The sequence below is a fragment of the Somniosus microcephalus genome, chromosome 16 (genome assembly GCF_052327205.1).
Source record: "Somniosus microcephalus isolate GS21.2 chromosome 16, FLI_Smic_1.0, whole genome shotgun sequence".
Classification (NCBI taxonomy): domain Eukaryota; kingdom Metazoa; phylum Chordata; class Chondrichthyes; order Squaliformes; family Somniosidae; genus Somniosus; species Somniosus microcephalus.
This window is the reverse complement of record NC_141002.1, coordinates 82,858,499-82,885,464: the sequence shown is the minus strand read 5'-3', so window position 1 is coordinate 82,885,464 and position 26,966 is coordinate 82,858,499. Positions and strand designations below refer to the sequence as shown.

Here is a 26,966-nt window from a genome sequence, read left to right as displayed (position 1 = left end):
TTTTTTCTTATAGGTGTTTCCTTTTATATTCCAAAAGTGCTAACCTTATCTGCTTATAAGTAAAACCAGATCTGTTTCACAGAATGTATACATTTCAAAAGAGTACAATCTCAATGACTGCATTTTAACTTTTTCTTTGGAACGCTGAACTCTTACATAGTTTGGGGAACACCTCCGTTCAGTCCGTAAGTGGGACCCCGAGCTTCCGGTCGCCTGTCACTTTAATTCACCACTCCGTTCCCACTCAGACATCACCGTCCTCGGCCTCTTGCATTGTTCCACGGAAGCTCAGCGTAAGCTCGAGGAACAGCACCTCATTTTTCGATTAGGCACTTTACAGCCCTCTGGACTCAACATAGAGTTCAACAATTTCAGATCATAACCTCAGCCCCTATCACATATATATTTTTTATCCACACTTTTTGTTTGTGCTTTTTTTTCCCCACATGGCAGCTGTCTTTCATTCTGGCGCAATTCACACTCCATCTAGAGCCATCCTTTGTTTCTTAACCTGTCCCATTACCATCTCCTCTTGCCTTGAATATCTTTTCTTCTCCAGCCTTCCATCCTATCACAGACCTTCCCTTTTGTTCTTTCATTCCCTCCCCCATTTCCCAGCCCCTAAACTTGCTTTAAAATCTGTTCCTTTTCCTGCTTGTTTCCAGTTCTGACGAAAGGTCTTCGACCTGAAACATTAACTCTGTTTCTCTCTCCACGGATGCTGCCTGGCCTGCTGAGTTTTTCCAGCATTTTCTGTTGTTATCTTACATAAGTTTCTGGGTTTGTCACTTTAAAGAAAGTAATGATGTCTTTTCAAATTTTGCTTTGTAAAAATAGGGGTTGTTTTGTAGCAGTATTAGTTTCTGTCACGCTTTAAAAAGTGAAATGTTATTTGGATTATTTTTTGCTTCAATTTTTCTTAAAATATTAGCTACCATTAGTGAAAGGCAGTAGGCAATTTGGTAGGCCAATGTACTAAATTCCTTATACACAAGTTCGTGTGGTGATTACCTCATATGCTGAGTTTCTTACCAGCTGGGTAATGAGAGTGAGTGAGGGAGAGAAAGATGGATAATTTGAAAGTGTCAACTCTGGCTCTATTTGCCAAGATATATGGACACAGATGGCCCACCTTCCGCGCCCCACCCCTTTCAGTTAAGTAACAGTGTGTAGTGTGAGAGGATCTAAAGAAAGGGAGAATAATAGATGGTAATTGAAAGTTCTAAGTTGGGAGCATTTTAATATAAGTGAAAAACAAAACTGCATGTAGTGATCTGTAATTCTGAATTTGTTCAAGTGTGATGTATTTAATTGAAAATTTAATGCATATTGCAGGATTCCTCTAATCCGTTTCAAGACAATAAGAAAAGCCCTGAGAGAACGCCACGAACTCGAGGAATTTCTAGTACATCACAATTCAAATGCATTTATCCGCAAATACAGTAGCTGTTATCCTTCTGAACTTTTAATGATTCATGATGTTGGTGTCACTTCTGAGCACTTATCAAATTATATGGATGTAAGTTATCACCAACATAGACTGGGGATAAAAAGAACTGTAAATGTTGAAAATCTGAAATAAAAACAGAAAGTGCTGGAAAGAGAAAAATTAAACATTCTGTATGGACAGCCTTCATCAGAACTCAGGGCAATTTAATTTCCCAGAAGGGGTTCTTAAACAGACATAGGCCCCTCATCAATATATGCAAGGGGCCTAACACCTGATTTAGGCGGCCGCCCTAGATGCCTGAAAAATGGCCTGACCCAATATCAGGTCGGACGACTTTAAAATGTCCTTGAAGCACAGGACATTGGCCCCTGTTGCTCCTGTTTTTACACCCGTAAAACCATTTAAACGCCCCCCCCAACACACTCAAATCTTCATCTTCAATTATTTTCTCTAGTTATTGGTACATTAGCTTAGTGTATTTCCTATTAATGCAAAAGCAAAGCCTTTCTTCTGCAGAGCATTGTGTAATTTTGGTTTGGCCTATTTCAAAAATGTCAAGTCTTTGCAGTTTTTTGGAAGTTTATCAGTAGTAATTGTGCAAATATAAGTTAGACCAAGTCAGTACTTTTCCTGCTCACATTGCCACAGCAAGAAGTATAGGAAGGACGCTACACAGTCGCTAATACTCCCCTTCAACGCCTGTTGTTCAATGACTACATAGGCGTTCCGATTGCATTATGGGACACTGGCACCACTACTGGGACAGGAAGGAGCTGTTTCCTTCGGACGGGCTCTACCTGAACCAGAATGAGACCAGTGTTCTAGTGGAAAGGATAAATAGGGCTGTCAATAGGACTTTAAACTAGTGAGATGAGGGGAGTGATCAGTGAAAATGACATAAGCCTGAAGACAAAAGAAATATGAGATGAGAGTAAAGATAGACCAAGGTAAGGAACAAGGGTAACATAAATAGTCAGGGAACAACTACAGTTATAAAACTGAAGTATAAAAGACTGTTCGATAATAAAGTAATTGGAACAACTATTAAAGATGAATTAAACTGCCTCTACAGCAATGTACACGGCGTCCAAAATAAAATGGGGGAACTGGAAGCAATTATCAGTAAGAAGGAACCAGATGTAGTAGGAATAACTGAAACATGGCTACATAAAGAACAGAACAGGCAACTAAATATTGTAGGTTATAACATAATCAGAAAGGATAGGGAAGAAAGAAGGGGGCTGGGGTAGCTGTATTAATTAGAGCTGGCTACAAATAGAAAACAGGGAGTAGGGGTTTAAGGTAGTTATTCAGATTGGCAAATGGTGGGAAGTGGTGTTCCACAGGGATCAGTGCTGGGACCACTGTTGTTCACCACTTACATAAACGATTTGGACTCGGGAATCGGAAGCACAATTTCTAAATTTGCGGATGACACCAATTTGTGTAGTGTTAATACAGAGGAGGACTGCGCCAAAATACAGGAAGACATTAATAAACTTGCAGAATTCGTGTGTAATTGGCAAATGAACTTCAATTTAGATAAATGTAAGGTCGTACATTTTGGTAGGAAGAATAAGGAGGCCACATACTCCTTGGAAAATAAGTGTCTAAATGGGGTAGAGTAACAGAGGGATCGGGGGTACAGATACACAAATCACTAAAGGCAGCGACGCAGGTTAATAAGGCCATTAAAAAAAGCAAATAAAGCACTGGGGTTCATTTCTGGAGGGATAGAATTGAAAAGCAGAACAGCTACATTAAAGTTTGCACATTCTCCCCGTGTTTGCGTGGGTTTTCTCCGGGTGCTCCGGTTTCCTCCCACAGTCCAAAGATGTGCGGGTTAGGTTGATTGGCTATGATAAATTGACCCTTAGTGTTAGGGGGATTAAATACGTGGGGTTACAAGGATAGGGTGGGATATGTGTTGGTGTAGGGGTTGCGGGGATCGGGTGGGATATGTGTCGGTGCAGGCTCGATGGGCCGAAATGGCCTCTATCTGCACTGTGGGGTTTCTGTGATTCTGTGAACCTTGGTTAGACCACACTTGGAGTCGTGTGAACAATTCTCCATATTATAAACACGATATAGAGGCACTGGAGAAGGTGCAAAAAAGATTTACTAGAATGATACCAGAGCTGAAAGATTATACCTATCAGGAAAGATTGAACAGGCTGGAGCTCGTTTCTCTAGAAAAGAGACTGAGGGGTGACCTGTTGGAGGACTTTAAGATTATGAAAGGGCTTGATAGGATAGACGCAGAGAAGATGTTTCCACTTGCGAACGAGACCAGAACTAGGGGCCATAAATATAAGATAGTCACAAATAAATCCAATAGGGAATTCAAGATAAATTTCTTTACCCAGAGAATGGTTAGAATGTGGAACTCGCTACCACAAGGAGTAATTGAGGCAAATAGCATAGATGCATTTTAGGGGAAGCTAAATGAGGGAGAAAGGAATCGAAGGTTATGTTGATGGGGTTAGATGAAGAAGGGTGGGAGGAGGCTCGTGTGGAGCATAAACACCGGCACGGATCTGTTGGGTCGAATGACCAATTTCTGTGCTTTAAATACTTTGTAAATACAATTAGTAACCTTAACTAGCTTTATGCACAGCCGATGTACAGGCTCCTTGGGCACTAAGCATTTCCCACTTACATTGTAGCGTGCTGAGTGTACTGGAGGCAAAATGAGTTCCAGGTCTCCATGCTCAAGGCTGTAATTTAGACGCTGCATTGAGTTATCAGCCCCTATAACTCTGGAGTCTATAACAGTGGTGTGAGTTCTCCTCGGGAAGGCTGTCTTATATCACTTGGGCTCGGCACCCAAAGAAATTGCTGCAAAGTTTGATGGTAGATTTGCCTAGAAGTCACAGCTGTGACTACCTAACTAATGAGGTACACGGTGAAAACCAATCAAAAGTGAAATGACCTTAAGTACTCATAAAGAAAAAGGTAGTGTACTGAGTAAGATCAGTGGGAGGACCATTCATGCATAAGAAGAGGCAAATGATTCTGCACCCTCAGGTATAAGAACAAGAATTAGGAGCAGGAGTAGGCCATATGGCCCTTCGAGCCTGCTCCGTCATTCAATATGGTCATGGCTGATCTTCGATCTCAACTCCACTTTCCTGTCCGATCCCCATATCCCTCGATTCCCTTACAGTCCAAAGTAAAGTTTCATTATTTAGTTGCAGACCAATATTTTGAGAATCATTCCCATGCAGTTTTGGGACCCAGCTTATTTTGAGTATGAGGTTTAATAGAAGTCTGTTTTGAACCACTTTTACAACTAGGTTACTAGATACTAGGACAGGCTCACCTGACAAGAACATCTAGTTAGTTAGCCAGTCCCCTATCCATGCCAATATATTACCCCCAGTGGATGCGTTGGTTGTAATCTACCAAAATTCCCTGGATTCTGGAGAGGTCCCAGTGGACTGGAATACTGCAAATGTAACGCCACTATTCAAGAAAGGAGGGAAACAGAAAGCAGGAAACTATAGGCCAGTTAGCCTAACATCTGTCATTGGGAAAATGCTGGAATCCATTATTAAGGAGGTAATAGTTGGACATTTAGAAAATCATAAGATAATCAAGCAGAGTCAACATGGTTTTATGAAAGGGAAATCATGTTTGACAAAATTGCTAGAGTTCTTTGAGGATGTAACAAACAGGGTGGATAAAGGGGAACCAGTAGATGTAGTGTATTTGGATTTCCAGAAGGCATTCGATAAGTTGCCACATAAAAGGTTACTGCACAAGATAAGAGTGCATGGGGTTGGGGGTAATATATTGGCATGGATAGGGGATTGGCTAACTAACAGAAAACAGAGTCGGGATAAGTGGGTCATTTTCCGGTTGGCAATCAGTAACTAGTGGGGTGCCACAGAGATCAGTGCTAGGGCCTCAACTATTTACAATCTATATTAATGACTTGGATAAAGGGACCGAGTGTACCGTAGCCAAATTTGCTGATGATACAAAGAGGTGGGTTAGCAAGTTGTGAGGTGGACACAAAGAGTCTGCAAAGGGATATCGATAGGTTAAGTGAGTGGGCAGAAATTTGGCAGATGGAGTATAATGTGGGAAAATGTGAGGCTATCCATTTTGGAAGGAAGAATGAAAAAGCAAATTATTATTTAAATGGAGTGAGACTACAGAATGCTGCGGTACAAAGGGATCTGGGGGTCCTAGTACATGAAGCACAAAAACTTAGCATGCAGGTACAGCAAGTAATTAGGTAGGCTAATGGAATGTTGGCCTTTATTGCAAGGGGTATGGAGTATAAATGTAGGAAAGTTTTGATGCAACTTTACAGGGCGCTGGTGAGACCACACCTGGAGTACTGCGTACAGTTTTGGTCTCCATATTTAAGGGAGGATATTCTTGCATTGGAGGCAGTGCAGAGAAGGTTCACTAGGTTGATTCCTGGGATGAAGGGGTTGACGTATGATGAAAGGTTGAGCAGGTTGGGCCTATACTCATTGGGGTTTAGAAGAATGAGAGGTGATCTTATTGAAATATATAAGATTCTGAGGAGGATTGACAGGGTGGATGCTGAGAGGATGTTTCCCCTAGTGGGGGTATCTAGAACTAGGGGGCATAGTTTCAGAATAAGGGGTCACCCATTTAAGACGGAGATGAGGAGGAATTTCTTCTTTCAGAGGGTCGTGAATCTTTGGAATTCTCTACCCCGGAGAGCTGTGGAGGCGGAGTCAGTGAATATATTCAAGGCAGAGATTGACAGACATTTGAACTACAAGAGAGTCGAGGGGTACGGGGAGAGAGCGGGAAAGTGGTGTTGAGGCCAAGATTGGATCAGCCATGATCTTATTGAATGGCGGAGCAGGCTTGAGGGGCTGATTGGCCTACTCCTGCTCCTGTTTCTTATGTTCTTATGTTCTTATCTGTCACATAGCAGTACCTGGGTGCTGTCAGCTAAAGCCTTTAGAGTCTGAAATAAACCTGAGACATGAACTCTGGCAGTGTTGGAATCAAGATGTCTGCTGAGTTCATGACCGTGGTCTAATAATATCTGTTTGTCAAAATGACTGCCGAGTCAACCTGGTGGCGGCAAGTACCCAGGATAGATTGAAAGGGAGGAGGGAAGGGTGTCCCTTCTTGCTGTTAATTGGATGTTAAGGAAAGATAATCCTTGCTGCAAGAAAGGAAATCCAAAGCAATTCAGTGCACCATTTAAACTGTTTAGTGAATAAATAAAAGGAACTTGAAATTCAATTCCTCTAGAACTGGTGATCTTCAGGTCAGCAAGGTTCACTGAATAACAATATCCATATTTCCATTTGGATGCATGAGGCTGGCATTTTGCAAAATCCCAGTACACACTCCAGTTTGGAAATACCCTCCACCTGTACAGTTTTCATGGACAGTGTTAGTCTGTACTTGCTGAAACATTTCTAAAGAAAACATTTTATGATTTGAACCAGCTTAGTAAGCAAGTGACTTGGTGTATTATGTGAGTCTCAACCCGCTTGGGTTTCGCACCGGGCATAGTATAAATCTGTATAAATAGTGTAAAGGAAGCTTAAAATGTTCCCATGACCCGGGGACATTATAAACTTAGTTTCCAATATTTCTAATGTCAGGAGTGAATGATATTTGTGCCATAATATGTTAACAAAATAATTCAACCCACTGGGGTGCGGAGATCTGTGAATGTGTACAAACATGCACAAGCCGGAGCTCCTTTGTTGGTGGGCAGAGTGCAATGTACAACTTGAGCTGCCTGACTGCATACCACACTCTACAGATCAGAATCTTACAGTATATGGTGTATATATAATAAACAGACAAATCTTGCGCATTAGCTAAATTATATTCTGAGGGCCATCATCTCACTTTGAGCAGTTAATTAGGATTGCTAAATATCCTAAATTCAAAGGTGGGGGGGGGGGTAAATTGATCTGTGCCCATTTTCGGGCATGAACCGGGTGGTATGCACGTGCCAAAAGAGGCCAGCCTGAGGACAACCTGAAATTGGTCCTCGGGCCTCATCTCAATAATTTGAGTGATCTGCCGGTTCATGTCACGCCTCCAGAGGCAGTTCACCCCTGTGGTCTGCTGCAATTTTGGGTCACCTGCCTCGCCAATTGGTGGGAACAGAGGGAATAGCAGGAAGCATGGGAAAGCCACTTCAGGAAGTAGCTCAGCAGCATCCAGCAAGAGATTTTTTTAGCATACTTAATTTACTGTAAATGTTTTAAATGTTGCCGTGGTTTAATTTTGTTGTGTTTTTGAACACTTAGGCCCAATATTATGGAGAGATTAGTATTGGAACTCCACCGCAGACATTTACTGTAGTGTTTGACACTGGCTCATCTAATCTCTGGGTGCCTTCGGCCTACTGCATCAGCGAGGCATGCAGTGAGTAAAACCAAAGTTACAACGATTCATATTCTATCAGATAAAATGATTCTACTTGATTTAAAATGGAAATGTAGAGTTGCAGTATGTTTCTGGTATAACCAGCACACGTGGTTTCAAACAAGTGGATTGCAGTGTGCTGGTTATACCAACAACATACATTTCCTTTGATTATTATAGAAACAAATCTGGATTCTGGGTGGTTATTCTGGAGCCACTCTGAGCATTGTTTGCCAACTTATAAATTCCACCTTCATGGGTAGGTCACATGCTATTGCTTATATGATTATAATTTTTTGTGGACTTTCCTCTCTTTGTTCCTCTATTGTTCCTGGTTAGCAATGTGGGAACGGGAGTTGGCCATTCAGCCCCACGAGCCTGCTCCGCCATTCAATTAGATCATGGCTGATCTGTATCTTAACTCCATCTACCTGCTTTGGTTCTGTAACCCTTAATACCCTTGCTGAACAAAAAATCTATCAATCTCAGTTTTGAAATTTTCAATTGAGAATTTGGGTTAGGAGAGTTCAGATTATGGATGTGACTAAAACCATAATAGATTCTACCACCTTTCCCCTCCTCTGTGTCGATGCAGAAAGTTGCCCCAAACCTCCCTGAAATCAGCAAATCTTAATGTTGGAGAAAAGGCTAAATACAAATATAATGAAACAAAAGGACTCTAGGGGGAAAAATTCGGTTGATTTGCGCCTCCTGTTAGCGACCTAAGAGGGCGCTAATGGGGCGCAAAGCAACTAGCGCCCGGGCGTGGCGCCGCTAACGCCTCCCGCAATATTCAGCGGGAGATTAGCGGCGGTGGCAACCGTTAGTGCCTCACGGCGCTGCGCCTCCGGCGATGACGTCATCGCCATGCACAACGCCCCGCTCGTGATCTTTGATAGCGCCCCCTGACTTACACCCCCCCCCCCGCAGTGTGCCGGCTGCGCTCCATGAGCCTGGCACTCCTCTTCAGTGCCGGGCTCTTTTTGTCGGCACTCCGATCCCTGGTGGCTCAGCTGGGCCTGGGGTCGCGCTGCGCTAGGACCCTCCCCTTCAATAAGGGAAGGTCTGCAGTACCACACTAGTGAATTTCGGGCACGGGGGTGCTAACTTTTTCAGGGCACTAAAAGTAGCGCCCTGGCAAAGTTAGTACTCCAAAGGGGGCGCGACCCAATTTTGCCCCCTCTAACTCATGTTTCCCACTCAGGAGCCCAATATCTTGTTTATAGAATAGAATAGTACTGAAGGAGGCCACTCAGCCCATTGAGTCTGCGCCGACTCTTTCGCAGAGCAATCCAGTTATACCCACTCCCCTGCTCTGTCCCCATATCCCTGCAATTTTTTCTCCTTCAAGTATGCCGAGACTCTGCTAGAATTCAGGCTCAACATTTGAATTCTAAAGATTAGCGAGGCTGCCCTGTTTAAAACTAGCAAGCGGCTTCATGTACTGTTTATTTGAATATCCATGTCAGATGTTGTGTGCTTATGCTATGGGTGGGGTGCACGCACAGAAATGTATTCTTTATTAGCAGGGGATGTGCTACATGGAAGAAGGGTGAGTGTATTTGAGCAGATTTGTGCATTGCTCTTTTTCCACTGGTAATATACCCACTTGTATCAACAACAACAACAACTTGTACCTGAATCCACAATAGCATGGACCTAACTGTGAAGGTAGAATTTATAAGGTCGGAAATTTATATTAGTTGATTTGGGGCAGTCATATAATCTCTGTCACTATATCCTGTTATTAGTTCTGATAGACTTTAAAAATACAGCATTAATTTTAAAAGGAATTGTTATAAAGCTTACTATCAATTAGAAATGAGCCAGCAGTAAAATGGAGCATATTTTGATGAATTTTCTGGAGTATTTAGAATTTTTCTGAAGTGAGTGTTTACTCAAAAGTAGAAAGCATCATTTTTTTCTGCAGGTTTTTTGACTTGGGCGAATTTAGCGTATGCCAAGTAAGTCAGGACTGAGCCACCCTGAAGTATCCTTTTGAAATAGTCTACCTGGTGATAAGGGGGTCAGCACAATAATATGACATCACAGTACGGGGATCCTCGCTGTGAATCTTCATGGGGTTTGACAGTGGAGTCTGAATACTTCCCTCATCTGCTGTGCTATCAATGACAGAAGTTTCAGCCAGAAGTGGGGTTTTTCTTTAATTACCCATTCTCCCTAATTTTCTCCTCTCTTGAAGGTCCTCACTGACGCTGGAGGATATTTCCGGAGGTGGTAACAGACCTCTGGTACCTTGGCTAAGTGAGCATCCTTCATGTGTTAGCCTTGACCGTGAGAGTTGGCAGGCTATTCAGCAGTGGATGGCGGCATAGCTGAGCCCAATCCTGTCCTCATCCAATGTCCATACACATCCACTTTTTAGCAGCGGTCACTGGATAATGATCAAAGGTGATAGCCCTGGCTGTGTTTTCCCTCCTCTTAGCTCAAGGTACTGAGGCTAATTGTAGTGTCTCTACTACTGTCCTGGCTAGGATCAGCTGACTGGCCAATGACATCATCGACTAGGTAGCAATCCTTGGTCTTATAGAATGAAAATGCTAATCTACCCATTATAATGTTTCTCGTTTCTTTATAGAACCACATCAGCGCTTTCAATCATTTTCCTCATCATCATATTCTCCCAGAGGAAACTCTTTTGCCATACGATATGGCACTGGGCAACTCGTAGGAGTGTTGGGTAAAGATAAAGTCACAGTAAGTTTGATTAAAACCATTACAGGTAGACTATCCTTTATCCGAACTTCCGAAAACCGAAAACCTCTAAAAACCAAAAGTTTTTTCGTTCAGCGTAAGTCGTGCGCACGACATGACCAGAGTGGCGCACGACTTACGCTGAGCAGGGCAGAGGGTCACAGAGTTCCCTCCTGGGTAGGAGATTGTAGGCCGAGCCGGGCAGTGTGAAGGAGGTACCGGGAGAGTGAACCCAACAATACAGCAGCCCGTCCGATAGCTGCAGCGGCCCGTCCGATATTCTTTTCTCCCCCACCCGACCCGAACCACGGCCCATCCGATATTCTTTTCTCCCCCCCCTGACCTGACCCGACCCGACCCCCTACCTGAACCGCGGCCCGTCCGATATTCTTTTCTCCCCACCCCCCACCCGACCCGACCCCCCGACCCGAGCTGCGGCCCGTCCGATATTCTTTTCTCCTCCCCCCCCCTCGACCTGACCCCCGACCTGATTTGCAGGCCAGCTTAGTAGGAGTCAGCCGATATCTGGCTTTCCAGAGAAGCAGGAAGGGGAATGAGACACAGAACAGTCGCAAGAGGTAGCCTGAACTTTTAAAATTTATATTAAATACAAATTTCCCAGTCTTATAATAATACCTTCTGAAATCCGAAAAATTCCGGAAACCGAAACTCAGCTGGTCCCAAGGCTTTTGGATAAGGGATAGTGTACCTGTATCAACTTATACAGAACTCAGTAATTAAGACAGATGAGCATGGTTTGAGTAGGCCCTGTACATGGATCTTAGCAGGGTGACCCAAATGGACTGAGTGTCTTTTCTTATTCCTACTTCTTTATCCTCCTCAAGTGATAGGTTTTATTTAAACTGGAGAATGTGGACAGTTAAATCATTGAAATGTATCTCCACAGTGCTTGCACTACTGTACTTTTGTTTAGTAATTGATGATAAATGCATTGGTTGTCATATTTTAGGTCAAAATGTTTTTAGTATAATGTGTCACAACCGTAAATAATACATGAACCTTTGAACCATTGCAAACAACCAAAAGCCCTTATACAGGTAATTAGAAGGGACTATTGATTGAATATAAAATGTTCTTGCTTCTGGAGTTCTTGCCGATGCATGGATGAGCCGTTCAACACTATAATGCTTCAAACATGCTCAGTGTTGCACTGCATGACAGTAAGAAAAATTAACCGAATTAAACTAGTACACCGGATCAGTGTTATTTCATGGCAATGTACATCTCCATGAGTTCCATGAAGTCTCACTAATGTACTTTTTCTGCTGTTCTTTTTTCCCTCTTACTCGATTTCACTCAACTTTCCTTTATTTATCACCTTTACTTTTTCTGTTTCTATTCCCCATTGTTTTTCTTGTACATGCTTTCCTTCCTCATATATTTGTCTTACTTGTCATAACTCCATCTACTGTCCTTACTTTTTCATCACAGTTGATCTACTTTATTTTACTGTTCCATTAAATGTCTCTGAGGCCAACGTACTTTGGGGTCTGTTCAAGATTGTGACATTGTCATAGTACCTCTTGCTACTCACACGGTTGCTACAATGTATTCTGTGTAGAGTCTGGACATTATTCTGCATATCAGCTCAGAAATGCATGAACGCTAATGGAATCAACACCAAGATGGCATTTTGCATCAACTTCACTAAAGTATCTTTTTAAAATCATTTTTAGTATGGTAGTTACTTCAAACTATTGCATAGACACAGTGATATGCAAGCTATGGGTGTCTTAATCAATGTTTTTTCAGACTTCAACAATACATCCTTAAAAGCATATATTATATAAAATTAAAATGTAGATTTCATATTACATACATGGTTAGAAGGTAAAAATGCCATACAGTTTTCATGGTTCAGATCATCACAAACCCATTAGTTGAATTTCAGTTTTCTAACTGCCCGACACATTTCTACTGTTCTTCCTCTTCTTTCTTTACAGATTGGAAACATTACTATACAAGGACAAGAATTTGGTGAATCTGTCTATGAGCCAGGTTCAACATTTACTCTAGCACAGTTTGATGGTATTTTAGGTCTGGGATATCCTTCTTTAGCTGAAGGTGGAGCCATTCCAGTGTTCGACAGAATGATGTACCAGGGTCTGTTGGAAGAACCTGTATTTTCTGTCCTAATAAACAGGTTTGTTTTACAGCATCTCCATATTATATACAACAAAGTAATGTTTGTAATGCAATAATTTATACCTCAAAGAAGATAAGCACAAATTATATAGACTGCCAAATTGCTCATGGTTAGTTGATGACTATGTTTATTTTCATAAAAGTAACAGAGTTGGGAGAAATACTTCAGAAACTCATTCTACAGAGCCACCTAGTAGCCAGAGCCTGCGACTACACTATGACAGTTGACATTGCAAAATTGAAAGGGAAATCTTGAATCTCCCATTAGGCCACTGTGGCATGCAGCTACTGGGAGATCATTATCATTACTAATGCTTACATCTACAGAAGCTTTTCAGGATAACATGCATAGAAACAAAATGGAAAAGTTAGCTCCAGTGACCCTGATAACTTTGGTAAGTCTGTCAATTTAAAAAAGAATATACCTTTTAAGGTTGCCATCATTAAGCGCAGTAATAGATATGTAAGTTGTATTTTATATGAATGTAAACACTTAGCCGTACACAATACAGGAAACGTTCAATTTACCGGCACCTAAATAACCGGAAATCTCGGTTAACCGGCAAAATTCAGGAGTAGGTTCAGGTAAGTTTTATTACTTGCCCTCCTCGATCTGTTGCTGTGCAAGGGTGTATCTGCAGCTGTTGCTAAGCTACAGAGACGCTTGGAACTTGTGGCCATTGTTCTGAACCTGTTGTTAAGCAACAGGGTTTGTTGCTTTACGTATCTTTTACTATAGCTTTCGGTTATCTGGAATTGTTGATGAACCGCACCACGTCGGTCCCGGATAAAAAAAAGTTTCCTGTAATCATTCATGCATCTATTGTATGGAGTTTCTTTCTAAACTGATAAATAGCCATCCGAATTGTTTTTGTCCTTAGTACAACAAATATCAATAGAATTCACACCGATATGCTATGGCTGTAGTTTATAATTCCTACAAGTGACACCAAAACATATAGCATGCCATGAATGGCAACATCTGCATGTACCCAAGGCAAGCCCTAGTGGTATCTTAGTAACAGCTGTGGCTCAGTGAGTAGCACTCTTGCCTCTCGGGTCAGAATGGTTGTGGGTCCAAATCCTACTCCAGGGACTTGAGCACAAAAATCTAGACAGGGTGGGAGGTGCTGTCTTTCAGATGAGACATTAAACTGAGGCCCCATCTGCTCTCTCAGGTGGATGTAAAAGATCCCATGGCACTATTTCAAAGAAGAGCAGGGGAGTTATTCCTGGTGTCATGGTCAATATATATCCCTCAATCTACATAACAAAAACAGTCATTATCACATTGCTGTTTGTGGGAGCTTGCTGTGGTGCAAATTGGCTGCCGCGTTTCCTACAGTGACTACACTCCAAAAGTACTTCATTGGCTGTAAAGTGCTTTGAGACATCCGGTGGTCGTGAAAGGCGCTATATAAATGCAAGTCTTTCTTTTTTTTTCTGATGATGAGGAAGTTCACCTGCACGCAATATTACTATCACCTGTGCATCACGATCCTGAAGTTGCAGATAAACAGCCAGAAGAGGAAGCAAGGCAACATAATAGGAATGACAATATGTTCTTACAGTCTCCAAACTGCTAGACACTTGTATTGGTCTCTTTGCAAGGGAACAAATTGTGAACCTGTGACGTTGAGAACAATGATATTTTTCTCACAGGTAACTGTTAAATCTCAGGAGTTTAATAACCTTGCTTGTATAAAAATTAAAAGAGTACGCAGGAGACAGAGTTCAGTTAACAGCCATGCTTTCCAGAGAATCTTCTCAACTAAATACACTCTATTTCCCATAGTGCATTGCACATCACAACTACAGTAAGCTATGTGGGACAATTCAAATACAACATTCAAAATACACAACATCTCCTCCCCTCTTACATTAGATGTCCCAATAGAACCACAAAATTTTAAAAACACAATAACCTGGGAGTGAGGGTAGACTTCCTCCAACCATGGCTATACCCATGGGGATTATTCTGCCCCAGATAAAGGGTAAGCCTCTGAACTATAAGTTCAAATGAATAGGGGCCCGCCGCTCTCTGGTAGGATACCGGCGGTCAACCTGGCTCTCCAGTTCATTGTCTCTCACAGGTGACGTCAACACAGGTGTAGGCGGCTGAGGTGCCTGTATACAGGACTCCCTTGCTGATGAGATAGGGGCTGAAGCGGCTGCTTCCTCAGAAGGTGAGCCTCTCGGTGTAGAAGGCGGATGACCCACAGCGTCACCCAATGGCAGATAAACTGCTGTTGGTGGTTCAGTGGGTGTTGCTGCACTTCGTAGAAGCTGATCGGTGTGTCTCTTCCAGACAATGTCCTCGGGTGCCTGTACAGCGTAGGATACTGGACCAGTCTGTGCAATGACAGTAGCAGGAACCCACTTAGGTCCACCACTGTAGTTCCGTGCCAACACATGTTCACCTGGACTGAAGACTGTCTTTGGAGCGTTGTTCACGTCGCTTGATCTGCTTGTCCTGCTGATACTGTACCACGTCTTTCACCTTTAGCGGTTTCAGCAGGTCGAAGTTAGTTCGTAGCTCTCTTTTGAGCAGTAGAGTGGCAGGTGATGCTTTTGTGGTCGCATGTGGTGTGTTCCTGTAACTCAACAGGAAACTATTCAGGCGCTGATGAAGCATTCCCTGGCCTTGCGATGCCTTTAGAGAGTGTTTCATGGTCTGAACAAACCTCTCAGCTAGACCATTGGTCGCAGGGTGGTATGGTGCAGCCCTGATATGTTGTACGCCATTCACCTGCAGGAATGTAGCCATTCCTTGTGACACCCACTGTGGACCGTTGTCTGAGACAAGTTGCATCGGAGATCCAAATCGGCTGAACACCTCACCTAACTTCTTGATGATCTTCTCAGCGGTGGTGGACCTCATTATAACAACCTCTGGCCACTTACTGTGCGCGTCAACAGCCACCAGGAACATTCTCTCCTCGAATGGACCTGCAAAGTCTACATGAATGCGGTGCCATGCTTCCTTCGGAAAGTCCCAGGGGTGAAGAGGTGCAAGCTGTGGCACATTACGAACTCTCTGACATGAGGAACAGGTTTTAGCTTTGTCCTCAATCTGTCCATCCATACCCGGCCACCAGAAGTAGCTCCTCGCTATTTCTTTCATATGAACCATTCCGCAGTGTCCGGAGTGTAGTTGCTGTAACACTGGTTTCCGTAGCGATGGTGGAATAACCACTCTCCTCCCCCACAGCAAACATCCAGACTGCACCGACAGTTCGTTTCTCCTTAAGAGATATGGTTTCAGGTTTGGGTCATCGCTGTCAAGCTTGCCCCTGATGATAATGTCCAGCACTGCAGACAACACTGGGTCATTTCTGGTGTTTCGTCGGACCTGTGTCGAAGTAACAGGCGGGTTCTCCACCTGCCTAAAATAGCAGATGTCCATGCTATGCATCATAGGCTTGGTGACAGGCAGCGGCAACCTGGAAAGACCATCAGCGTTGCTGTGCAGGTCAGACTTGCGATATCTAATGTCAAATGTGTGTGCAGACAACAGCAGCGCCCACCATTGCATTCTGCTCGCAGCAAGTGACGGAATCCCTGTATGTGGCCCAAAGATGGTCGTGAGAGGGCGGTGATCTGTTAGTAGGGTGAACTGTCTCCCGTACAAATATTGGTGAAACTTGCGAACACCAAAAACGATGCTCAGTGCTTCTCGTTCTGTTTGGGCGTAGTTAGTTTCAGCTCTGTTCAAAGTCCTAGATGTGAATGCTATCGGCTTCTCTTCTCCGTTTGGCATGATATGAGAAACGACCGCTCCCACACCATATGACGATGCATCGCAAGCTAACTGTATTGGTAATGAAGGGTTAAAATGCGTCAAAGCCTCTGACTTCAGGAGCGTGTCGTTTGCTGTCATGAACGCCTCCTGGCACTTGTTAGTCCATTCCCACTTCTTATCTTTACATAGCAACCAATGCAGCGGCCTCAGCATCGAGGCTAGGTTCGGTATGAACCGTCCATAGTAGTTCAGTAACCCTAGAAAAGAACGCAGCTGGCTGATGTTTTCAGGTGCTGGGGCATCCACGATTGCCTTGGTCTTGGACGGTGCCTTGTGAAGGCCTGTGGCATTGATCACATGACCAAGGTACTCAACTGATGCCTGAAAAAAATCGCATTTATCCTTGTGAACTCTGAGTCCGTAATCCCTCAGTCTCTGTAGCGTTGTGTCCAAGTTACGCAGATAGTCTTGGTCATCACACCCAGTAACTAAGATATCATCTAATTAGCACTGGACTCCAGGCAATCCACTAAGGATCTGGTCCATAGCACGTTGGAAAAGCGCTGGAGCTGATGTAATTCCGAAAGGAAGTCGACGATACTTAAATAGGCCCTTGTGCGTCACAATAGGCAACATTTCTCGTGACTGTTCATCCACATGCATTTGCAGATAGGCTTGACAGAGGTCGATTGTGCTAAACTTTTGGCCCCCAGCAAGTCCTGCAAACAAATCATCAATATGGGGGAGCGGATATTGCTCCACTGACAATACAGGGTTAACAGTTACTTTAAAATCTCCACATATCCTAACTCCACCCCCTTTCTTGAGCACTGGTACGATGGGCGTTGCCCATTCACTCACGCTGACTGGTTCTAGTACCTTGCTTTCAACTAGGGCTTCTAAGTCAGCCTCGACTTTTGGTCTGATGGCATAAGGTACGGGTCATGCCTTCATGAACTTGGGTTTGCTATCCTGCTTAATACGAAGCTTTACAGTAATATCTTTCATGCTACCCAGTTCTCCATTAAAGACTTCTGCATGTTTCTTTAAGATGGCGGGTAAGCCTGGATCATTGTGTGACATCATGTGGACTGATGACCAGTCTAATTTTATTCTCTCCATCCACGAACGTCCCAGCAGGGAGGGGTAGTCTCCTTTAGCTACATAGAGTGGTAACTTCCTAGTTTGTCCATTCAACTGAACTGTGACCTCAGTGATACCTCTCACGGTTACTCTTTCACCGGTATATGTCTTTAACGCTATGTTAGCTGGCTGAAGTGGAAGGTGCTTTAATGTCTTTTTATAGACTGTCTCTGACATAAGAGATACTGCTGCCCCGGTATCGATCTGCATTCGCACAGGCTGCCCCTCTAGCAAGGGTGAGACCCAGTAGCCATGCGAATCCCCAGCTACAGTCAGCATGTTCAGTGATAGTTCCTCCTCTGAGGTGTCACTTGCCTCTGTTTTGTCCTTTTCTACAGAGCGGACATGCTTCTTTATCTTTTGTCTGAATGTTCTTTTTCTTCCTTCCGTCTTTGATGTTTTCTCTGTGTCCTTTTTATTTCTGCATGCGCGCTGAATATGTCCCTTTTTACCACAGCTGTGGCAATCCATGTCCACACACCAGCATGCAGACGCAAGATGCCCCGTTTTACCACAACAGAAGCATGGCCCTTGGCTCTCTGTTCTTACTTTGTGCACTTTTTCTGTTGCACCCAACTGTTGAGCTTCCTTAGCTGCCAATTCCATGGAAATACTGATTTCAATGGCCTTTTGTAGAGTCAGATTACTCTCTGTTAATAGTCTCTTCCGTATGGCTTCAGTTCTCATACCACACACTAGCCTGTCTCTTATAGTATTATTTAGCACGTCATTAAACTCACAGTGCTCTGATAGTCTTTTTAGTGCAGCTACAAACATGGTCACTGTTTCTCCTTCTTCCTGGTTACTCCTGTGGAACCTAAACCTCTCAGCTATGACTAGGGGTTTGGGTGAAAAATGCCCTTTTAGTATCTCCACAATTTCGCTATATTGTTTAGTCCCTGGTTTATCTGGATGCACTAAAGTACACAAAAGATTGAAAGTCTTTGGTCCCATCACACTTAACAATGTAGGTACTACTTTGTTCCCTACAATGTCATTTGCTTGTGTGAAGTATTCAAATCGTTCTGTGTATGAGCTCCATTGTTCGACATTCTCATCAAACGGTCCAATGTTACCGATAATTCCAGCCATTTTCCTTCTCTCAGGCTCTTAATTATCATTCACTAAGGAACCTTCCAATGTTGAACTCAACTAAAATCACCATCAGTTATTTATTGCTTCAATTCACAGATCGTTTCACAGTTGAATAAATGTCCTTCCTGATTTACTCACTGCTTCTCCTCCCCTTCCTCAAGTCGTTAGTACCTTATACGCCATCTTGTCTCCCCGCCATTGCAAGCTCCTTTATCCTCGAGCCAGCCTCACTTTAATTAACTGTCCATGGCAAAAATAACAGTTTTAAACACGTACAACCAGACTATCTTCCGCACAGCAGAGCCACGTAAGTTCAGATGTCCTCGTCGTCACTTTTGTTAAATTTCAAGAGTTTAATAACCTTGCTTGTATAACAATTAAAAGAGTACGCAGGAGACAGAGTTCAGTTAACAGCCATGCTTTCCAGAGAATCTTCTCAACTAAATACACTCTATTCCCCATAGTGCATTGCACATCACAACTACAGTAAGCTATGTGGGACAATTCAAATACAACATTCAAAATACACAACAGAAACTTGTAGCGGGAAATAATTGCAATGGCACCCTTTTTTTGGCAACTACAATTTATTTCCTTAGTCCTAGGCCACCTCTTCTCAAAATTGAAACCTTAAATTTCCACATTGACAAGTTGTGTTTCCACAAACCAATTCCATCTTACCTGCCGGTCATGATAATAGCACAAATGGTGCACACGAAGGGCAATCACACTATTATTCTTAATTTAAACTAAGTAATTGTGTAACCATGCACAAGTTTGAGAGGGACCACAACTGCATTGAAAATAATACAAGCACAAGTTTCTGAAACAAATATATAATGCAAGTGTGAGTCGTGCTAATATAGTAATTCTGTAGTTTCATTTTTCATATAGAAACATAGAAACATAGAAGATAGGAGCAGGAGTAGGCCATTCGGCCCCTCGAGCCTGCTCCACCATTCAATGAGATCATGGCTGATCATCCAAATTCAGTACCCTGTCCCTGCCTTCTCCCCATATCCCTTGATCCCTTTAGCCTTAAGAAATATATCCAACTCCTTCTTGAATATATTTAATGAATTGGTCTCTACTGCCTTCTGTGGTAGAGAATTCCACAGGTTCACCACTCTCTGGGTGAAGAAATTCCTCCTCATCTCAGTCCTAAATGGCTTACCCCTTATCCTTAGACTGTGACCCCTGGTTCTGGACTCCCCAACCATTGGGAACATCCTTCCTGCATCTAGTCTGTCCAGTCCTGTCAGAATTTTATAAGTTTCAATGAGATATGAAGCATTTGTTTGATTTGTCATATGAAGCAATTTTTTGATTTGTACACTAACTACATTTTTATTTTTCTAGAGAAGAAGACAGTGAAAATGGTGGTGAATTGTTGCTCGGAGGTATTGACCATACACACTACACAGGCCCAATTAATTGGGTCAATGTCTCGCAAAAGGGTTACTGGCAAATAGAACTGCAAAAGTAAGTGGGTGTGAAAGCACAGTACCATAAAGAATCTGTAAACTCCCCTTCGATGAACTACAGTGCTGTGGAGAGTGTGCAATTTATGTTTTGTCGATGCATGTTGATACTATTCAGAAACTGCCAGAATCTTTATTATTAAGGAAGGGCATTTAACCTTCTTGATCAATCAAATCATCTGAGTTTAAGATTTTTTATCTAATCATAAATCAGAAAGGAACAGGGAACCCCAGTTAGACCGGTCTAGTAGCTTTCAGTACATCTTTTTTGATGGCAAATGGAGTGGATGCTCTGATATGTTACTAAGCATAATGTTAACTTTAATATTAATACTTACAAGAGCCAGAGATTTATTTTGAATAATCAACACATCTGAAAATCTGATGAAGTGAAAGAATGGGAAACCACAAGCTAAATATGAGTTAACACACAAATTGAATTTTTTTTTACACAGAAGTTTGGGTATGTCTACTACTGCAGTAAGATGAATCTACATGAGTAAGATTTCCTTAACTAAAACTACATGCAACTGTAAATGCCTTCAATTTTATTCATCCTGAATGAAGAATGCCTGGTACAAAGTGATTTAAAAAAATGTCTAGTGCTGCAGCTAATCCATGGAGTTGAATGTCTCATTTACTCATGTGTCTTTAAAAACAATATTTTATCCAGCAAATTAGGCGATACAACAACTTTTGAACTGTACCACTTCCTCCCCAAAAACAAATCTTTTCCTCTGGGCATAGAAACATAGAAGATAGAAGCAGGAATAGGCCATTCGGCCCCTCGAGCCTGCTGATCATCCAAACTCAGTACCCTGTCCCTGCCTTCTCCCCATATCCCTTGATCCCTTTAGCCTCAAGAAATATATCCAACTCCTTCTTGAATATATTTAATGAATTGGCCTCTACTGCCTTCTGTGGTAGAGAATTCCACAGGTTCACCACTCTCTGGGTGAAGAAATACCTCCTCATCTCTGTCCTAAATGGCTTACCCCTTATCCTTAGACTGTGACCCCTGGTTCTGGACTCCCTGACCATCAGGAACATCCTTCCAGCATCTAGTCTGTCTAGTCCTGTTAGAATTTTATAAGTTTCGATGAGATCCCCTCTCATTCTTCTAAACTCCAGCGAGTACAAGCCCAATCGACCCAATCTCTCCTCATACGTCATTCCTGCCATCCCAGGTATCAGCCTGGTGAATCTTTGCTGCACTCCCTCCATGGCAAGAACATCCTTCCTCAGATAAGGCGACCAAAACTGCACACAATACTCAAGATGTGGCCTCACCAAGGCCCTGTACAACTGCAGCAAGACATCCTTGTTCCTGTACTCTAGGCTCTTCTCATAGCTCTGTGTTGGGCAACTGGCATAGCCTGGATTTTAACCCAGAGACGCGTTCCTTGCAGGCTGTTTTGAGGTCGGGAAACCCGGAAGAACGGGTTTCCCGAAATGTCCTGCAGTTTTTAACTTCTTCTGTCAGTTACCCGCCTACAGGCAGCCTGATTGACAGGCTGGAGGCCTGTCGGCAGGAAGCCCACAGCACAAGGCTGCAGCCGAGGATAGTAGGTAGGTTTAATGGGGGGAGGGGGGATGGCATTAGAGATTGTGGGGGTGGGCCCTGATCGCATGGGCAGGGCCTGATCACTGGGGCGGGGCCCGAAGGCGGTCGGGGGGTGGTGGCGATGGTGGGGGGCAGGGAGCAGACGGATCGCAGAGCTGGGGGATAGGGCGGGGTTCGATGGTGAGGGGGGAGCAGACAGATCACACGGTAGAGGAACAGCACCTCATCTTTCGATTAGGCACTCTGCAGCCCTCTGGACTCAACATAGAGTTCAACAATTTCAGATCATAACCCTATCACATATATATATATATATTCTTTTTTTTATCCACACTTTTTGTTTGGCCTTTTTTTCTTCCCTCCCACATGGCAGCTGTCCTTCATTCTGCCAGCGCAATTCACACTTCATCTAGAGCCATCCTTTGTTCCTTAACCTGTCCCATTACCACCCCCTCTTGCCTTGAATATCTCTTAATGTCTCTCAACGTCTCTTAATCTCTCCTGCTTTCTATCCTATCACTGACCTTCCCTTTTGTTCTTTCATCCCCTCCCCCTTTTCCCAGCCCCTAAACTTGCTTTCCATTTCCTGCTTTTTTCCAGTTCTGACAAAAGGTCTTCGACCTGAAACGTTAACATCTGTTTCTCTCTCCACAGATGCTACCTGGCCTGCTGAGTTTTTCCAGTGTTTTCTGTTGTTATTTCGGATTTCCAGCATTCGCAGTATTTTGCTATTGTGTCACATGGTAGTTTGTTGGGTTTGGAGAAAACACTCATGCTCCTCCTGGTCCACAAGCAGTGCTGTAAAGGCACTTACCTCATAGATTCTCGCCTCCTTTCACCTGCCAGGCCTGGGAAACCGGGCCGACATGAGTTAAAAATAGAATGACTGTTTAAAATGAAGGCAGGCGGCCTCATTTTAATATTTAAATGACCAACTCGCCTCCCGCAGGTGGATTGGTTGCCCGTCCCTCGTCCGGCCTTTGTTAAAACCGGAAGTGGACAGATTTGAGGCGTGTTGGGTTCTTGTTTCAGATTTTTTGAATTTTAACTCCCAAAAATGGGTGGGTTGGGGTCGAGTCAGAGGTTAAGATTCAGCCCTATGATTCACATCAGTATCAATTTCGAATCTGAAATCAGGACCTGTATCGGAATTATCAGCCATGTTGAATGAATAAAGATCTATATGCTGTGCTTATGATTCAGGGATAACTTACATTGTGCAATGTTTTCTATCCAGTATAACATCTCAAAACACTGTCATCTGTCGCAATGGGTGTTCTGCAATAGTTGACACTGGAACCTCTTTGATAGCTGGTCCTTACATGGCAATAAATAAAATGTTTCATGAGTTGGCTAAACCGCAGTTTGGCATGGGAGAGGTACGAATTTTAACTTGCTGCTTATTGAACTGATCATACCTATTTAATTTTTATAAGACTTAGGAATGAATAGTTTCATGCTAAATTCTAACTATTCGTGCAATTCAATACAAATCTTAAGTAATGTTAGAAAAATGTGACAATCTTCAATAGAGAAGTTACCACATTTTTAAGTGTTACAGGCATAACAGTCTTGAACATTTATCTGTATTTTATTAAAATTAAACGTTGAAACATTTTGGAGATTTAAAAATAGATTTCTGGTGACACTAGTTATGAAATTATTTATTACTTCTGGGATTATGGTTCTTGGGTACTTAATATAACTGTGGCATCTCCATGAATCAAAATTGCTTATCAGTTTTCTGAGTTTATTAGTCAAATTCAATTGTTACCAAACCAATGAATATCATATTTTTGTATAAAATACTCAAGAATACATATCAGGCTACTTATGACATGCCAATCATTGACAGAAATGTCAATATTGGCTTTCCTAATGGGCCTGTGAATAAATACACTACATTGTATGATATTGAGACATACAACTAGAAAGGTCCTAGCTGAGTTAACTTATTTCTGCAATGTTAGTCTGTCAATTGATTGTCAACGTGTTTGCTGTTTTAATATAGCACAACTTTGAAACCCAGTACTTTTTGGTGTTCGCCATTAGACAAACAGCATTAAATGGACAATATCAACTATTTCCTTCTATTGAAGTTTCTACTATGTTAGTGGAATGTATTAAAGATTTAATGATATGTACTAATATTTTAGCACATAATCTATTGACCCTAGGATTAAAAAGACATACAAAAAAGGATAGGTAAAAACCAGCTGGTTCACTGAGCCTGTCCTATCCTGGCACAGTGTAACTTCTTCACCCCTATCCCTTCCCACTCACATAGCCACACTATCTCCTAGGAGAAGCGAAAAAAAATTTGGGCCATTTTAGGAAAAATCTCTGGGAAATACCTCTTCGACCCCTGAAGGTGATCAAACAAGCTCCAGGAGTCTATGGTGACTGGGTGACAGCCCTCAGTGACCCACCTACCTTCCATATGTAGCTATGCCGGCCACTGTTAGGAACCAGTGCTTACAGCGAATTGGCATTCATTGCATGTGCCAGCAACTTATTCCAGAGGTCAATGATTCTCTGCAAAAGGAACTACCTCCTAGCATGTAAACTAGTTCTATTGTTACATAATTTATACTTGTATCACCCTAACTCTTCTAGTTTGAACAGCCTATCACTTCGACTAAGTCTAATCCTTTCATTATTTTAAAGCTCTCCATCAAATCTTCTTGAAGTCTATGCTTTTCTAAGGTAAAATTCCCCAGTACTCTTAACCTATCATGGTAACTGAGGATCCTCAAACTAGGTATTAATTTAGTGTCCCTCCTCTGAATATTTTCCAGGGCCTCTATATGTCCCACCATGTGTGGCCTGACCAAGGATTTATATGGGGAAAGAATAGTATTTCTTGTTTTATATTTAATTATTCTGGCATAAACCCTACTTGTTTTTACAACAGCCTTTGCGGCACTGATTATGGACCTTCAATAACTCATGGATTATAACTCTAGGTCTTTCTCCCACTCAGCTGCTTGGTGTTGTCCCTACACAAGCATGGCTTATTCCATTGTATCTAGGTCTGCTTGCCATCTATTTTTTTCATCTAAGGTCCTTACACACACACATCTTTGTGTCATCCATGAACTGGCAGACAGTTCTCTTCACATCTTCATCCAGATTATTGATAAAGATGGTGAAGACCAATGGTCCTAACACTGATTTCTGCCGGACTCCTCTAGTGACTGGTCCCCATACAGAACCACTACCAGTAAAAACTACTTTCTGTTTACGGGAATGCACCCAGTTCCTTATCCAACCCAAGATCTGCCCACCAATTCCACAGGACTCAACCTCATTTAGTAGCCTTTAGTGTGGAACCTTGTCAAAGGCCTTTTGAAAATCAAGATACACAATGTTGACCTGGCTCCCAACACCCACCAACTTTGTAACCTCCTCAGAAAATTCAACGAAGTTGGTGAGATATGAACTTTTTTTTCCCAATAGCTGCACCGAGATTCCCTAATAACCCTTCTCTGTCAGGGTGATTGCACAGTATATCTCTAATGATTCCTTCCAACAACTTGGATATAACTAAAGTTGTGTTTTTTGAGAACCTTGGGGTGAATACGATCAGGGCCAGCAGCCTGATCTGTTTTGAGATCACTAATTCTAGCCAGGATTATATCTGCATCCACTTTGGTACTTTGACAAAGATATAGACAGAGAGATCTTAAGCAAAGTCATTTAAATAGCATGGAGATGTTTCAAGAGAACCCTTTAATCTATAACCTGTTTCTTAATTGCCAGTATATGGTAGAATGCAATAAAGTACCTGTGCTGCCAAGTGTGACTTTCACTATTGGAGGGGTGGAATATACATTGGAAGCAGAAGACTATATTAAAAAGGTACCCTTTTCAACTGGATTCATTCACATTTTGTTTTTATTATAAAATATTATAAATAAAAATTCTTGTGTTATTTCTTGTAAAGTTTTCAATATGACTTTTTGTTCTTTTATTACACAAGTTTCATGGAGAACACTCAGTGTGTGTATATGGATTCCAGGCAATAGAGATGTATTCTAATGGACCTCTTTGGATTCTGGGAGATGTTTTTCTTGCAAAATTCTACACCATTTTTGACCGGGGAAATGATAGAGTGGGATTTGCTAAATCTCGTCATGTATTCGACAGTCGTGAGGTCACAAAAGGCTGAAACATCAGAAGTGAACTATTCCTATTTATTATCAGTAAAATTGTCTTTAATGGTTCAGTACTATAATGCAATGCTACATAACATTTTTCAACTGAAAGGTTATTGCCTCTGTTTTACTGAAATAAAATAATCAATTTAAACTCTCAGGCCTTCAGAGACTACATTCGACAACATAGATGTAATAAAAGAATTACTTGAGGAAAGCAACTATAACTTCCACCACCAACTATCCTTTGTTTATTGTAAAATGAAGGTGAAGGGCCAAGGTCCACAGTGCAGGATACTGCTCCTAAAGCTGAAAGAATGAGAAGACAAGGTAAATCATAATGAAATAATAACTTAAATAACTGTACATGTGGGAGAAAGCACCTAGGAACAGAGAGTCAAAGCAACTGTGGACACGGTGGAGCCAGTAGCTGGGTCAACTACTGACACAGCTCAAGGAGATAGAAGAGCACTTGCTTCCCAAGAGGCTCCCACTGCCACAGAGAAAGGACTTAGGAGGAGCAGTAAATGTGTCGCTTACTTATTACACAGGACTTGCACTGCTATTAAAATAGTATTGCATGCATGCAAAAAATGTTTTAGCTTCCTCCTGCAAGGTAAAGCACTAAAACTAAAATGTGCCTCCTGCCATGAAAGGATATTTGATGTTTACAGAGATAACCCTGCCTTTTCTCATTGGGATAGCGTGGTAATGGGGGAGTGCTGCTTTGTTGTAGCCAATGGCAGAGCTAGGTTTGGCCGACTGGGCGGGGGTGGGGGGTTGAACTCAAGGTTTGGCCGACTTGGCGAGAAGTGGACCAAGCTGAGAACTGGGGAATGCTGACATACCTAGAATGAAGGCAGAGCCAGGAACCGCACAGAGATGCAGGCAGAACCTGGAGGCCGAAGACAGGTGACAGAGGTTCCTCGGGGCGAAATGGAAACAGTCCTCCAAAGACACATTGGCTCAATCTCAAAGTGACTGGGAGGGTCATGAGCCCCCTCACTCCCGCCAAGCCCAGAACCCCAGGCCCCCATTGACTCTGCCACTGGTCGCAGCTACTGTT

The 26,966-nt window shown here is 42.6% G+C and overlaps 1 protein-coding gene across 1 annotated transcript in view; it reads left to right on the top strand.

Annotated features, from left to right (window-relative positions):
• LOC147106340 (cathepsin E-like) overlaps positions 1-26,073 on the top strand; it is a 37,158-nt gene extending 11,085 nt beyond the window's left edge. The window contains exons 2-9 of the mRNA XM_086009363.1: positions 1,336-1,519; positions 7,720-7,837; positions 10,437-10,555; positions 12,517-12,716; positions 20,058-20,180; positions 22,981-23,122; positions 25,506-25,604; positions 25,726-26,073. Of these exons, the coding sequence (XP_085865489.1) occupies positions 1,336-1,519; positions 7,720-7,837; positions 10,437-10,555; positions 12,517-12,716; positions 20,058-20,180; positions 22,981-23,122; positions 25,506-25,604; positions 25,726-25,914 (1,174 nt within the window). The 3' untranslated portion in view covers positions 25,915-26,073. The remainder of the gene's footprint in view (positions 1-1,335; positions 1,520-7,719; positions 7,838-10,436; positions 10,556-12,516; positions 12,717-20,057; positions 20,181-22,980; positions 23,123-25,505; positions 25,605-25,725) is intronic.
• Positions 26,074-26,966: the final 893 nt, after the last annotated feature.